The 12,373-nt window shown below is 46.4% G+C and overlaps 1 protein-coding gene across 1 annotated transcript in view; it reads left to right on the forward strand.

Annotated features, from left to right (window-relative positions):
* Positions 1-1,628: 1,628 nt before the first annotated feature.
* The window catches only part of ATP10A (ATPase phospholipid transporting 10A (putative)), a 118,370-nt gene continuing 107,625 nt past the window's right edge, over positions 1,629-12,373 (forward strand). Inside the window, exon 1 of the mRNA XM_072849634.1 lies at positions 1,629-2,403. Coding sequence (XP_072705735.1) covers positions 1,961-2,403 — 443 coding nt within the window. The 5' untranslated portion in view covers positions 1,629-1,960. The remainder of the gene's footprint in view (positions 2,404-12,373) is intronic.

A 12,373-nucleotide genomic window follows, 5' to 3' on the forward strand; every position in this document is an offset into this window, starting at 1 on the left:
ACAAAGGAACAGACTTAGGAAAGAAACCCTGGCCAATTCTCCCCTTTCCCCTTGCACAAACTAAAACCTTGTTATTTCCATATTCCAAGAGTTGGGAAACCCAGGATATCCCTGCTAGGTTTGCAGTATCATCGGAAGAGTTGACAGCAGGATTGGTAAAGGGTTTGTGGCTTCACACAGTACCACTATCAGGCCACGTGCTGAATTAGCACTCACTTTGTGCCTCAGGGCCTGAAAGGGGTTCATAATTATCTACACACATTTAAAAGCCACTACAAAAGTATTGCAAATGGGGGAAGGGAGGATGAAGATATAGCAGTGCGTTATAACTACAGGCTATGAGATTCAGAAGTTACGGCTTTCACTTCTTGGTTTTCAGGGATTTTGTCATGACAGCATCTGAACTGTGGGAACCAGGTACTCTCCCCAGAAGATGCCCCAGCCCTGTCCTGACTTCATATCAAGACTAGACAAAGTGTAGACTAGGCTTTATGCCTAATTTCCATGATAACAAGAAACGCGCTGACAAGTACCAGGGGCTTGCTATCGATGATCCCACCTTGGGATATCACAGGGTCAGGACCAAGGGTCACACCACAAAATGCATCTGCCCTACAGTTTAGATACAGCCTGGAGTGACCTGTGGCAGCCTTTTATGCCGCCTGAAGAATTGCATATTCAAAGGGTGCGCTGTTAAATCCCAACCTAAAGTGATGCTGCAAAGTCTCATGTCATGTCCAGCAGCAACAATGTTCATTATTGTCACGTTATTTGCTCTTTAACATCTGCATACATTTATTTGCTCATGACTTTAGACTATGTCTTTCCATCTGGATTATTCTCTTTTGCATTTTAAGTCCATCTAGCACACTCTCCATCTTCACCCGCAACTACATCTTTCTCCAGAAAGTGTGGAACACAAACCTCAGCGCAAGAGGTAGCTTTTTCTTTCCCTCACTGTCAAGACCTACCACAAGGGAACAGAAAAATCCACATAAAACCAAACACACGTTATAGCACACCACCTGCCGCCCGGATGTGTGCAGGGCTGGCGGCACCTCACGCTTTCCATCAGAAATCTCATTTTTTGGTTGCCACCTTTGGGGTTGTCCCAAGCGCCGCGTCCACCACCGACTGAACCGGCACGCCAGGCAGAAGCAGGGAGTCAGGATACGTCACGCTGCATCGCCCGTGCTAACCGCAGAGCCGGGAATAATCGTGGCACATGGTTCCAGTCAGAAAGTGGAGTATTTTGAAATGAGTCAGCTGATAAAAACTCCTGCCGGCCGCTGCTCAGGGACCTTGGATCAAGGCCGGTGCAGAGCTGTGAACACTTCAGTGGAAATTTTTTCTTTCTACACCCAAACCTCCTCCTCCTCCTCCTCCTCCTCCCCACACGTAACGCAAAGTCAAAAGCAGCCGATAAAATGCCACCCGCGGGTCTCTATCCCGGGGCGGGGGGCCCGCACCCGAGGCTGCCGCTGCCCGGCGGGGGGAGCGGGGCGGCGGCGCGGCCGTTAGGGCCGGCTGCGCGCGGAAGCGCCGCGCTCCGTTTCCCGCCCGCGGCCCCCGCCGCCCCCCCCGCCCCCGCCGGCCCTGCCCGCGCTCCGCGCCCCGCCAGCGGCCGCGCCATGGCGTGCGGGACGGTGGCCGCCGCATCCCCCGCGCCCTGGGCCGGCCCGGGGCCCGGCCCGCCAGCGGGACAGGGCGAGGCCCGCGGGAGGAGGGCTCGGCTCGCCGCCTGCCCACGTCCCCTCCCCGGTCGAGGAGGAGGAGGAGAAAGCGAGCGAGGTCCCGGCAGAGCGGTTAGGAGAGGGTTTGAGAGAGCCCTCCTCCCCCCCCGGAGGGGAAGAGGAAAGGAGAGCCGTGGCGGGCGGCGGAGGATGATAACTTAGGGCCGTGCCTGGCGGTGGGAGCTGCCCGCGCTGCCCGGGCCAGGGCGGCTGGGAGGGCGGCAGCGATGTCCCAGGGCACGGCAGGAGCAGAGGGAGCGCCCCAGGTGCTGCCGGAGGGGAAGGAGAGGCAGAGGAAGAGGAGGCGGAGGAAGAAGAAGGAGAGTAAGACGCGGCTGGTGCGCTCCAACTTGCTGTTACCTGAGGCCGAGGTGGAGAAGTCCAAGAGGACGGTCCTGGCCAGCAACCGCCTCAAGACCACCAAGTACACGGCGCTCTCCTTCCTGCCCAAGAACCTCTTCGAGCAGTTCCACCGCCTGGCCAACGTCTACTTCGTGTTCATCGCGCTCCTCAACTTCGTGCCGGCCGTCAACGCCTTCCAGCCGGAGCTGGCCTTGGCCCCCGTGCTCTTCATCTTGGCGGTCACTGCCATCAAGGACCTGTGGGAGGATTACAGCCGCTACCGCTCCGACAACGAGATCAACCACATGGAGTGCCTGGTGTACAGCAGGTGAGGCGGGGTGGGTGCCGGGGACGGGGAGCACTGTGGTGGCAGCCGGTGGTGGGGCCCCGCCGGGCACAGGGGCTTGGGCGAGTGGAGGTGTGGAAGCAGGGCAGCGAGCAGGTCCGTTGTGGAGGGGTTTCGTTTCCACTCCAAGCACGAAGAAACTCCCAGTTGCCCCTGGAGCTGGTGCCTGCCATCTCTTCACTCTGAACTGCAGGAGTTCCTACAGTCCTGTACCTTCAGGTGAAAGTGAATCCGCTCTGATCGGTGGGGTCCCACAGTAAATCACTGATTTACGAGTAAGCAACATTTTTTTATAGGTCTACACATATGCTCCGGACTTGTTGGTGTTTTATGCTTTAAAGGAAGGACAGTGCATGGCAAAGTGAATGTAAGCATCACAAGCAGTGTTTGATTTGCAAGCCTTTATGCGAACACTTCCCGGTCTAAGTGGTTGGTTATACCAGTGTATAGTTTCAGGCATTAATTTGGTTTTAGCAATATGAGACCTCACTCAACTAATCTGCTATTAAATCTTCACTGAGTGAAGGAAGGCCTGAGGCTTCTGCATTTGAGTTAAGTCTGTGAGGTTTCATGACATGAGAATTAGTGAGCCTGAGCTATGTTTGCTTTTCTAAAGAATGAGGCAGTGTTTCCATTGAACATTTACTTTTAAGCGAATGCTTTTTACTTGTTGTCTCAAGTGTCATCATTCCCTGTGACTTCACTGTTTCCCAAAGCGTATGGATGGAACGTTAGGTCATTTATCTCCTTCAGATTTTTTTTTTTTTTTAATGATCTGGGCTATACATTTAGACCACAGCCTTGGTATCCGTAAGTCAGACTGAAATGACTTTTGCACCAACATTTATGTGCTCAGAATCCAGCTTTACAGAATTTTTGTTTTGCTTTTTTCTCAGTGCCACATAGTCATCTCATAGTAGCTAAGGCTAAGGTTTTCTGGGGACTGAGAGAAGAACATATTTTCCAAGGGAGCAGGTTTTAGTTCTCTTTCTGATGCTTCTAAGTCTAACAGAAACAAAACACGTGCCAAGAAGCTTACACTCTGATTCCACAGGCTGTCTGGGAGGGGTCCTCTGGGCTGACGTAAGCACCGAGGCAGAGAGCAACTCTCCTATTGCAAGAAAGGCATGTGAAAAAAAAATGCTAAAAAGAATTCAGAATAGGCTGTGTTTTCAACATCAGCAGACTCAGCTTGTTATTTCACAAACTCATATCGCACAAGAAATCTCACCCTGGGATATTCCCCCATAAGTAGATATGCATGCATGGGAGCACAAGTAAAATGGGCTTACTTCTGTGAACTAAACCAAAAATAACCTAGCCAAATCAGACACGTAGGCACCGCTAACTTAAGGCTGTGCCTAGCGCCTTGCTTGCCTGTAGTTGCCCTTAACTCTGAACACTTCTGGTGTTGAGGGAGATGGGTGGCAGGAGGGCTAGTAAGGGACTATTCTTGCAGTTAAGTAGACTAGTAAATTTTAGTAAAAAAGTATAAAAAATAAGGATGGTTAATCTAGCCTTTACCAAACAAAATTAGTTTAGAAATAAGCTCTCATGTCTCCTCCACTGAAAAGAAAGAAGTACCTGTTGCAGAAGCTGTTCAAAATACTAACGAATACCAGTACTGGAATATTAATTTTGGAATGCTTCTCCCCCCTGCAATTTTCCATATCACTCTCTGCTGCCGAAAAAGTAGACCTGACTATGAGAAAAGGTGTACCTTTGGCATTAATATCACTTCTGCTCTTTTGGGAGTCCCAGCAAAGTGCACTGCCATTTGTACTGCTTATGCTGCGCCAGTGTAAACGTCAGAATTGTTCCTTTTACTGCAGAGTTTGGATTACTGTTGAGAGACACTTACACAGATTAATTTGGGAGTAGTTTGCCTTTGCATTTGCATCAAAGGTGCATGTCAGCCTAATCTCTCTGGGGCAGCAAACATGGAAGCTTAGGAACTCCGTCAGCTGTTGAGGCACAGCTTTCTGCCTGGGAGCAGGGCTGAATGATGCGTCCTTACAGCCCTCTGCAGAAGCCTAGTCCCCAGTAGCAGTTTACCTGTTTCCACCTTCCAGCAGTCCCTAGGAAAAGCTTCCCTCCCCCAGTTAAAAAAGAAAAGCAAAACAGGAGGTTAAAATAATTTGCTTATATGTTTTTAATCTGCCCAATTTTCTTCCTTTTTAGCCTTTTTTAAACTTCACCAAGTCACCTTTTTGAACGTCCCCTAGCCCCAGTGAGTGAGATGGGACTAGAAACTTGCTATTTTTGGAGATAAAAACTAAGATTCTCACTAACTCGAGTGACAGGGAACCAAGATTGAGAGATTTGTATCAAGGTCATGAAAGTTGCTGGGCATGAGTTCAGAAAAGCTGTTTTCTCAGAAAGGTGTCATGCCGGGAGAAACGCAAGCGATTGGATGTGACTTTGTTTCTGAAAAAATGTTGAAGCATAAATGTCACTTAAGGAAGTAATAAATGACAGCTTTTCTCTCCACATCCGTTTTATGCTGATCACTTAATCAGTTTTACCACCTTTTGACCAAAGCAGACTCTCTCCCTCTCTCTCCCCCGCTCTGCCACTTCCTTGTGCTGTCGTGGAGGCAGACTTTGATGCAAATGCTGTCCGCGATAGAGATGCTTCTGTGCGTAGGGCAGGTTAATGAACATAGCTGCAGTCATGTGGTCCCCTAGGGCTGCCAGATAGCAGTGACTCTTCTCTTGCTGGTCAGTACTTCGTAGCACTGAAAGAGGCCTTCCGCGAGACAGGATGTATCCAAGTGCCAGGGCACTCCTCTGCGCCGTGATGGGCTCCCTTTCCCGCCAGCCTCCCACACAGCTGCAGGAGAGCCACCTCAAACGTGGACTACAGCGTTCAAACACAGGCTACAGCAAATGACAGTGAATTATAACAGTCAGCAACTTGAGACAGGGACTTTTGCTTCACAGTAGCAGGGAAAAGCCCCCTATCTCATGTTATATACTGTTTAGTGACCAAGTAAAGATTCAAGTCAGATCCTGTGTGTTCTGTCATATATCCTCCATGTGCTCTTTCCTGGCTGCTGAAGTACCTGTCCCCTGTTAGATACAAGCAGCAATTAATGATGCAACATCTACAGGACAGAGAGAAAGCAGGGGTAGACAGAGCCCACTGCTACTTAGGCCAGCTCATCAGGAGGAGGTTCAACAGCATGCAAGCAGCGTCCACTGCGAGGTCCTCTGGAGCAGCCTATGCAGGCAGATCATGTCAGTAATATGATGTGGGGGAAAATACTGTTCTCCTGCGATGCTGACTGCTTGACAGCTGGTGCGCAGACTAGGCCTTCTTCCTCCCACCTGCCCAGTGGTGTGGACTCAGGTGACCCATTCTCATACAGTCACTGCTGAATCAGTGACTCAGTGGCTCATAGTTGGCAACGCTTACCAGACGATAGAACAGCAAAGGATGATCCAACCTAAAGTAAAAAGCTGAAGAGAGATGCAGCTTGTTTTCGCAGAAAGAAGACAGCTTTCGTTTAGAAATTCTGGATGTTTTGGAGAGTCCCTCAAAAGATATTGCTTTCTAGAGTCAGATGGTGGAAAGGGAAAAGACCTGATTCTTTGAATAAATTGAAAGAAGCTGTTGAGTTTGAATTGGCAGCATATGTCGAGGAATGAAACACGCTGGAGAACTGCAGACTTGTGTTGCTCTGTGATGGAGTTTGCAGGTCTGCCTGTAAGAGCAGTCAGGGTCTTGATAGGTAAAGAGGGAAGGTTTCTTAGCAAAGAGAAGTTAATAGGACCTCTCTCTGGAGGCCTTTAAGGGCACCGCTCCTATTTGGCAATATAGAGGAAATTAGGCACGCACTTTAGAGGGCAGTTTCACAGGTCATCTAGAATTTAGATTCAGTGCAGGTGCTTAAGTTAGGAATGCTGGATCACAGCCAAAACTCTTAGTTGGTTTAAATGGAGGGAAGTTACAAAGGCATTAGAGCCCAGCCTGCAGAAAATTGTTTTGTATGCATAACCTTTGCAAATCTGTGATCATCTTAGTCTCCTCTCTTTGTTCCTCTTCCTCATTTCCATCACTCAGGGATGGAGGGTGAAGACTGGAGATTACAAATTTGCAGTCTTAATGGTGCAATCTTGTTTGGCTAGTTACTTTTCTGTGTTATTATCTTCAACTTGGAGGATGGGAGGGTGATTTTTTCTTTGCAGTTACTGTCCTCCAGCTCTCACCAGCTCTGGCTGGAGTTGTGGATTGCACATGTAAATACGTGCTCCAAATAATTGCAGGATGCACACATTGCTGCCGCTGTTAAATACTTGTTAGAACTAAATTTTTCACTAGAGCAGAAGTGTTAAAACTCTTCTAAGCAGGGGCTTTGTTTTCGGTGTGCTGTTACAAAGTATGGTATACATTTACATGGTATGTAAATAGAAGATGAATAGTGATAACTACGATCACAACAAATAATGGCACTCATCCAGCAGGGAATTACATTTTGTTACTGACTCAGTGCTGTGTTGGTGAAATAATCTCTACTAACAATTTTCTAGGAGCCTTATGTTCAAAACCAAAGGGCTTTACTTTTTAAATCTACTCTCCAATTCTTGCTGTGTCCATTGAAGAGTATTGCTAAAGAATGTAATGGTCTCTGCATACTGATCAGAGAGTGGTAACTGCTTCTTCTGTCAACCTGTGACTTAGAAAATCCATGACAAATTGGAATTTATGACCGGATATTTGTCTCCCCTGAGGTGTGGAAAATGTTTAATGGGGCACTCAGGCAGCTATCAAAGCAGGCTGTTTTACATTAAATGTTAATTTCTTTCTGCAAAACTCAAGAGGAGGAGAGAAGAGAGTTCAATGTGGGCATCAAACAGTTTGATGTGTTTCATACAGTTTCCAAAATATGCTCCCTTCTTCCTCCCTTCTGCCAACCCGCCAGTGAAAGCAATTCCAGCCTTGGAGAAAAAAGATACAGCAGTGTTACCAAATCCTCACAAGGGCACAGCAGATCCCACTCATGGCCTCTAAAGTAGCCACATGATGACTTGCCCGGCAACCACTTCACTTCTTAGGTGCCTTATTTTGCGGCAACACCAGTCTCTGGGGAGTTGGGTTGTGATTCCCTCCCACTACTACCTGAACAGACCAGAGTAGCTTCTTGTCCCAAAATGTGCTGGCAGGGTAAGACATTTCTCACCAGAAGAAATAAGCTTGTCTCATACCTTCCAGAACACAAATGTCACTAGATGTGATTCAAAAGGAAACTACCTGGGATTACTCAATTTCCTCTGTGAGTGAGCTTGGTGCACAGAAAGCTGAAAGCAGAAAGTAGCGGTCTGAATCTGTTGGTGAAGTCGGTGTTCCCTCCTTGAGTTTCAGAGAGGTGTGGCTCTGTTCATGTTACTGTGTCTTTGTCCTTCACTTCAGGCTGACAGTGAGTAAACTCACTGGGAGATGTAGTGGAGGCTCTTCTGTTAGACTGAGAGGGAGCGATTTCATTCAGTAGTAGAGTTTATCCTAGTAGGAAGGGATCTCTGTGCTAATCTTCTGAGATGTAGCCAGCTGCAATGCACAGGAGAACCCATCTGTCTGTCCAACTATATGTACGCAGTTTATTTGCTATTCATGTAGGGCAAATTTTCTAAGTGCTTGAGCTTCACTACTGGAAAAGAAAAATGCTTCCCTCTTATTAATAAGCTCTTTCATTTGTATAGGATGTCATGAGAGCAGTTGTAGGCTGTTTCACATGCCTCTGGCTAACTGCCAAAGAAGATACTGTTAATCTCCACTGAAAGACCTAGTGATGTCCCCAAATTAATTTTTGCAGATGCATGCAGCACTCTGGAGAGGCACTGTAGCTTGTGTTAAGCAGACCACAGCCCAGAAGTATAAGTGCCTGCCTTGTGCACAGATCTACTTGCTCTCATGTGTCGGTATTATCTTGAGACCATTATTATTGTTAGAGGTGGCCGAAAGAAGAATAACAGATCTGCTTGATTCTGTCAGAGTACACTTCCAAAGAAACTATACAAGAGGAAAGAATAGCATGTACTGTTGAACTCTGCCTGATACTGTGATTCCAGATTCCACCTTCCACATGTCTAGTCAACAGAACTGAAAACCAGAACTGAAAACCCTGACAACCATGCTATAGATCAATGTTTTATGGAGCTGCTTATTAGCTAGCATGGCATAACTTAGCCAGGGCATTCCTCCCACTAGCAGACCAGTCCTCCAGAAGTACTGACTAGAGTAGTGCTCTCAAGCTCTGTCTGGGAGGCCTTAATTTTACCATGGGAGTGTTGGAGGACTCCAGGGAATGAAGAAGACTTAAACAGCTTCTTGTGGTTTTCCCTCCTCCTTCTGACTAATATTGGCTGATAAGGAAGATGAAAATAGAGAAAGAAGGAGGCTCCCTGCCACTGGGTAGGACTTACTCAGACGCCTCATCCAGGCTTACACAACCGTTATGGATGGAAAGGCTGCCTACCTTGATGCAGCAGCAGGAGAAGTCTGAGTGCCAAATCTTCCCTTGCCGCGTAATCCAGCATGTTCCCCATTTGCAGGGTAGTTGCTCTGCCCAAGAGCAGTCTAAGAGGTGCCTCTCCTCTCCCCCTGCAACACTAGGCCTTTTGGGTATGTGGACCTTTCGTGATATACATAGTAAGGGCAATGCGGCTGGCAAGCCAAATGCACGGCTTCAGGGTTATGCCCAATTTGCAGGATTTACACTGTGCAGGCTTGGTTTTAGCAACCACGTATATTGAGAGCAATTAAGTTCATGAAAAGCACAACAGTTTGTTTCAATTCACATAGCTGGGGAGGCGAACCAGTTTCCACAGCTTACCTTCAGCCTCAGTGTTTTCACTTGGTAGCTGGCACTAATAGAACTATGTTAGTGGCCCATCGTGTTTGTACCCAGAAGAGATCCGCAGCAGAAACACGATCTGAACCCTGCTGCTACCCTGCAGCAATACACTCTGCCTGACCTTGTCTCACCAGGATCTGGAAGCAAGACAGTGGGAGTCTGCACACACTAGGCCAGGGAGAGTGCATTTCAGTGAATGGCATAATCATAAAGTGAGGAGCTGACCTGATGCTAAAAGCCAGGACACTGACCTCTTACTGTTAACTTTGCGTAGGTATGGGCAGTAGCTTCCTCCGATGTATGTCAAGCACAAAGTTGACCCACACGCAAAATGCAGCCGCAACGCAAATGTGTGAAATACGCTAGCTTATAGGTTTTCCTAGGTAGGTGCTTGTGGTGGTGTGGAGGGGAGAGGGCCTAACAGTGACATCTGGTTCCAGGAGCTTGAGTGGCCCTCATATTGAGCTCAACTGAGGAAATGTACATCTACAAATATATCTTTGATTCTGAAAGATTTTATAAAGCAAGCCTTAGATTTAGTTTGAGGAAGATGACCTGCGTGTTTCTGAATGAGTTGGTTTAATCTTTGCTGCGTGTCTGGGAAGTGGGAACGAGGGGAGTTCAAACTAAGAGTGCACTTTCAGTGCATGCAAGATGTAAGCTGAGAGGAACAACTTTCTCTCTTTTACTATTTCTAGGATACAGCTACACAGCCTGTCCGTAGAAAGCTGCTAGTCATTAGCTGCTAGCTACCCAGCTAATAGGGAGTTCTGTCCTGTGGACTGCTGAGGATATCTAACCCTTATGAGCTGGCAAACTACCACCTAGTTCTTTGCTCCAACAGGAGCAATGTTTTATTCTGTTTCAAGAGTGTTGCAGGTGAAGACCTCTGCCGTGATCAGCCTACATCCTTAAGGCCATGTTGTATGGTCAAAGGACAGTCTTGAACTGGCAAGGCATGCATTTTCAGGGACAAGGTATGCATTTTAGGGGAGGGAAACATCCGCCAACTCCTCTGCTATTTTATTACAATTTTATTCTTGCCTGATCACAATTTCTCTAGAGTGACAAATAGGCCAGTCTCTCCAGTGCAGCGGCCAACATTTGCATCATGCCCAGTCATTTCATAAACCCAGACTCTGCTGGAGATTTGTTATAATAGGCATGGAGGTCACTTGTTTTGTTTTTATGTTCTGGTTGCCTGGAAATACTGACCTACTTCAAGGAAGAGTTTAAATGTTTGACTGACAACTGCACTCCAGTTCTTATACTGTGCTGCTATTATATTAACACTGAGGGTGTGAAAACTATTGCAGAATATTTGGTATTTCTGTAATTTTGATGGAGGTTTTAGTTTTGACCTTTGGGAGAGAAAGGGAAAGTCCATTATGAAGTGACAGCGTTTGTAACCATAGCTCTTTACCTTTGTATGTTATCTTATGCTTGCTAGGCTTTTTCTAGGTTGCACAGCCATATACCTGTATGCTTGCCCCTTGTCTGTTCCCCTTCCTGCCTTCCAATAACAACCTGAATATGCCTGTTTTGGTTATGTTAGCTGATTTTGTTTGTCCACTAACAAGTTGTTGGGCAAGTTGTTGTGAAATCTCCCATAATATTGAGGCCAACACACAAAGTGCTGAACAGCAGTCACCTAAATACAACTGTGGGCATGTTCACGATCTCTCAAAATCCAGACATGGAGTAAGATGCCTCAGAAGAGATGCCAGTGGACAAATTTTAGCAGGCAGATTTAGCAGCCAAACCCTTGAAGATGCAGGAAGTTCAATAAGTGCATTAGAGAGACGTAATCTATTTTGTGCAAAAGTAGATTATAAGAAATCAAATCTAATCCACCTAAGTCTGATCTTGTAGTTAGTGCATTATTTTTGTGTGGGCCCACACTTATATTTGGGGGTTCAGATGCTTTCTATGTTTTCTTTTTCTCCCTTTTTAGAATTCCCATGTTTTCATTGTCAGCTTCCCCTTGCTATGCTTCCCTCTTTGTTGTACACCTGCAAAGCTGTGAAGCAAAAGCTTGATTTTATACAGTTTACCGGAATGAAGACATATATTGGTTTTTTCTGCACACTTGAGAGCGTTTTGATCTTCCTTCCTTCATTATCATATGTTCATATTTTATCAGAGATGCTTGGATAGCAGTGCCTGTCTTCTGATTGATAGGTTGATTTGCATCTTAACTCTTCTGCATATGCCATTAGTTGTCTTCCCTGTAAACAGTAGTGAGACTCTGTAGCTGGCTGGCAGGAAACCCTCTCAAGTGCTAATTAGGTTCTCTCTCACCTGACGAGGGTATTTCCTGAAGGAGTTTTGTCAGGTTCTTTCTGGGATATGAGGTGAGATTTATTTCACATTGCTTTTAGCTAAAAGGTACGTGTCCAGTCTGACCAAGTCCTCTACACTTGTGCCACAATCAGTGGAGAGCATTGAACAGTTCAGGGGGGAGGGGGGAATCATTCCAGTTTATTTGAGGCACTTACCTTAGGTTAGTTTGAATCAGGAGGTCCTTACCTCTCTCCAGTGATGACATAGGTGAAGCTGAACTAGATGACTTGCTGACTAGATGGCTTGCTAGATGACTAGATACAGCTAAGTTCAGGTAAGATCAATCCCATTAGTAAACTCGGAGGGGATAGATTTTAATTCCCATTAATGCTCCATATGATTTTTGGTCTGTAGAAGAGTAGCCTGTCCTGCTCAATATATTTAATGATTTATTTAAGAACTATGCTTTGGAATCACAGATGCAAGTATATTCACCTGTCAGGTGAAGGGGGTAACCCAGTATCCACTGTCTCATCTCCTGCCACACTCTGCCTTCAGCATTAGCCATGAACATATTGTTCATATTTGTGACATGTATTTATATCATTTATCTCAGTGCTGAGAAACAATGTAGGAGATGAGTTGTTATCAATAAATAATTATCCTCTTTGAATAACTGATTACATTTGTATTTCTGTGGAGTTTTTCAGGCTGCCCACATAATGTGAGGAATCTTGGTATTTTGGGATGTCTTTAACCTCAGATGCAGCTTTTGGGCAGGAGTGTTGAAACGTAAGGTGGAAAGTTCCTAATTCT

This window comes from Ciconia boyciana, chromosome 1 (assembly GCF_034638445.1).
Source record: "Ciconia boyciana chromosome 1, ASM3463844v1, whole genome shotgun sequence".
NCBI classification, from domain to species: Eukaryota; Metazoa; Chordata; class Aves; order Ciconiiformes; family Ciconiidae; genus Ciconia; species Ciconia boyciana.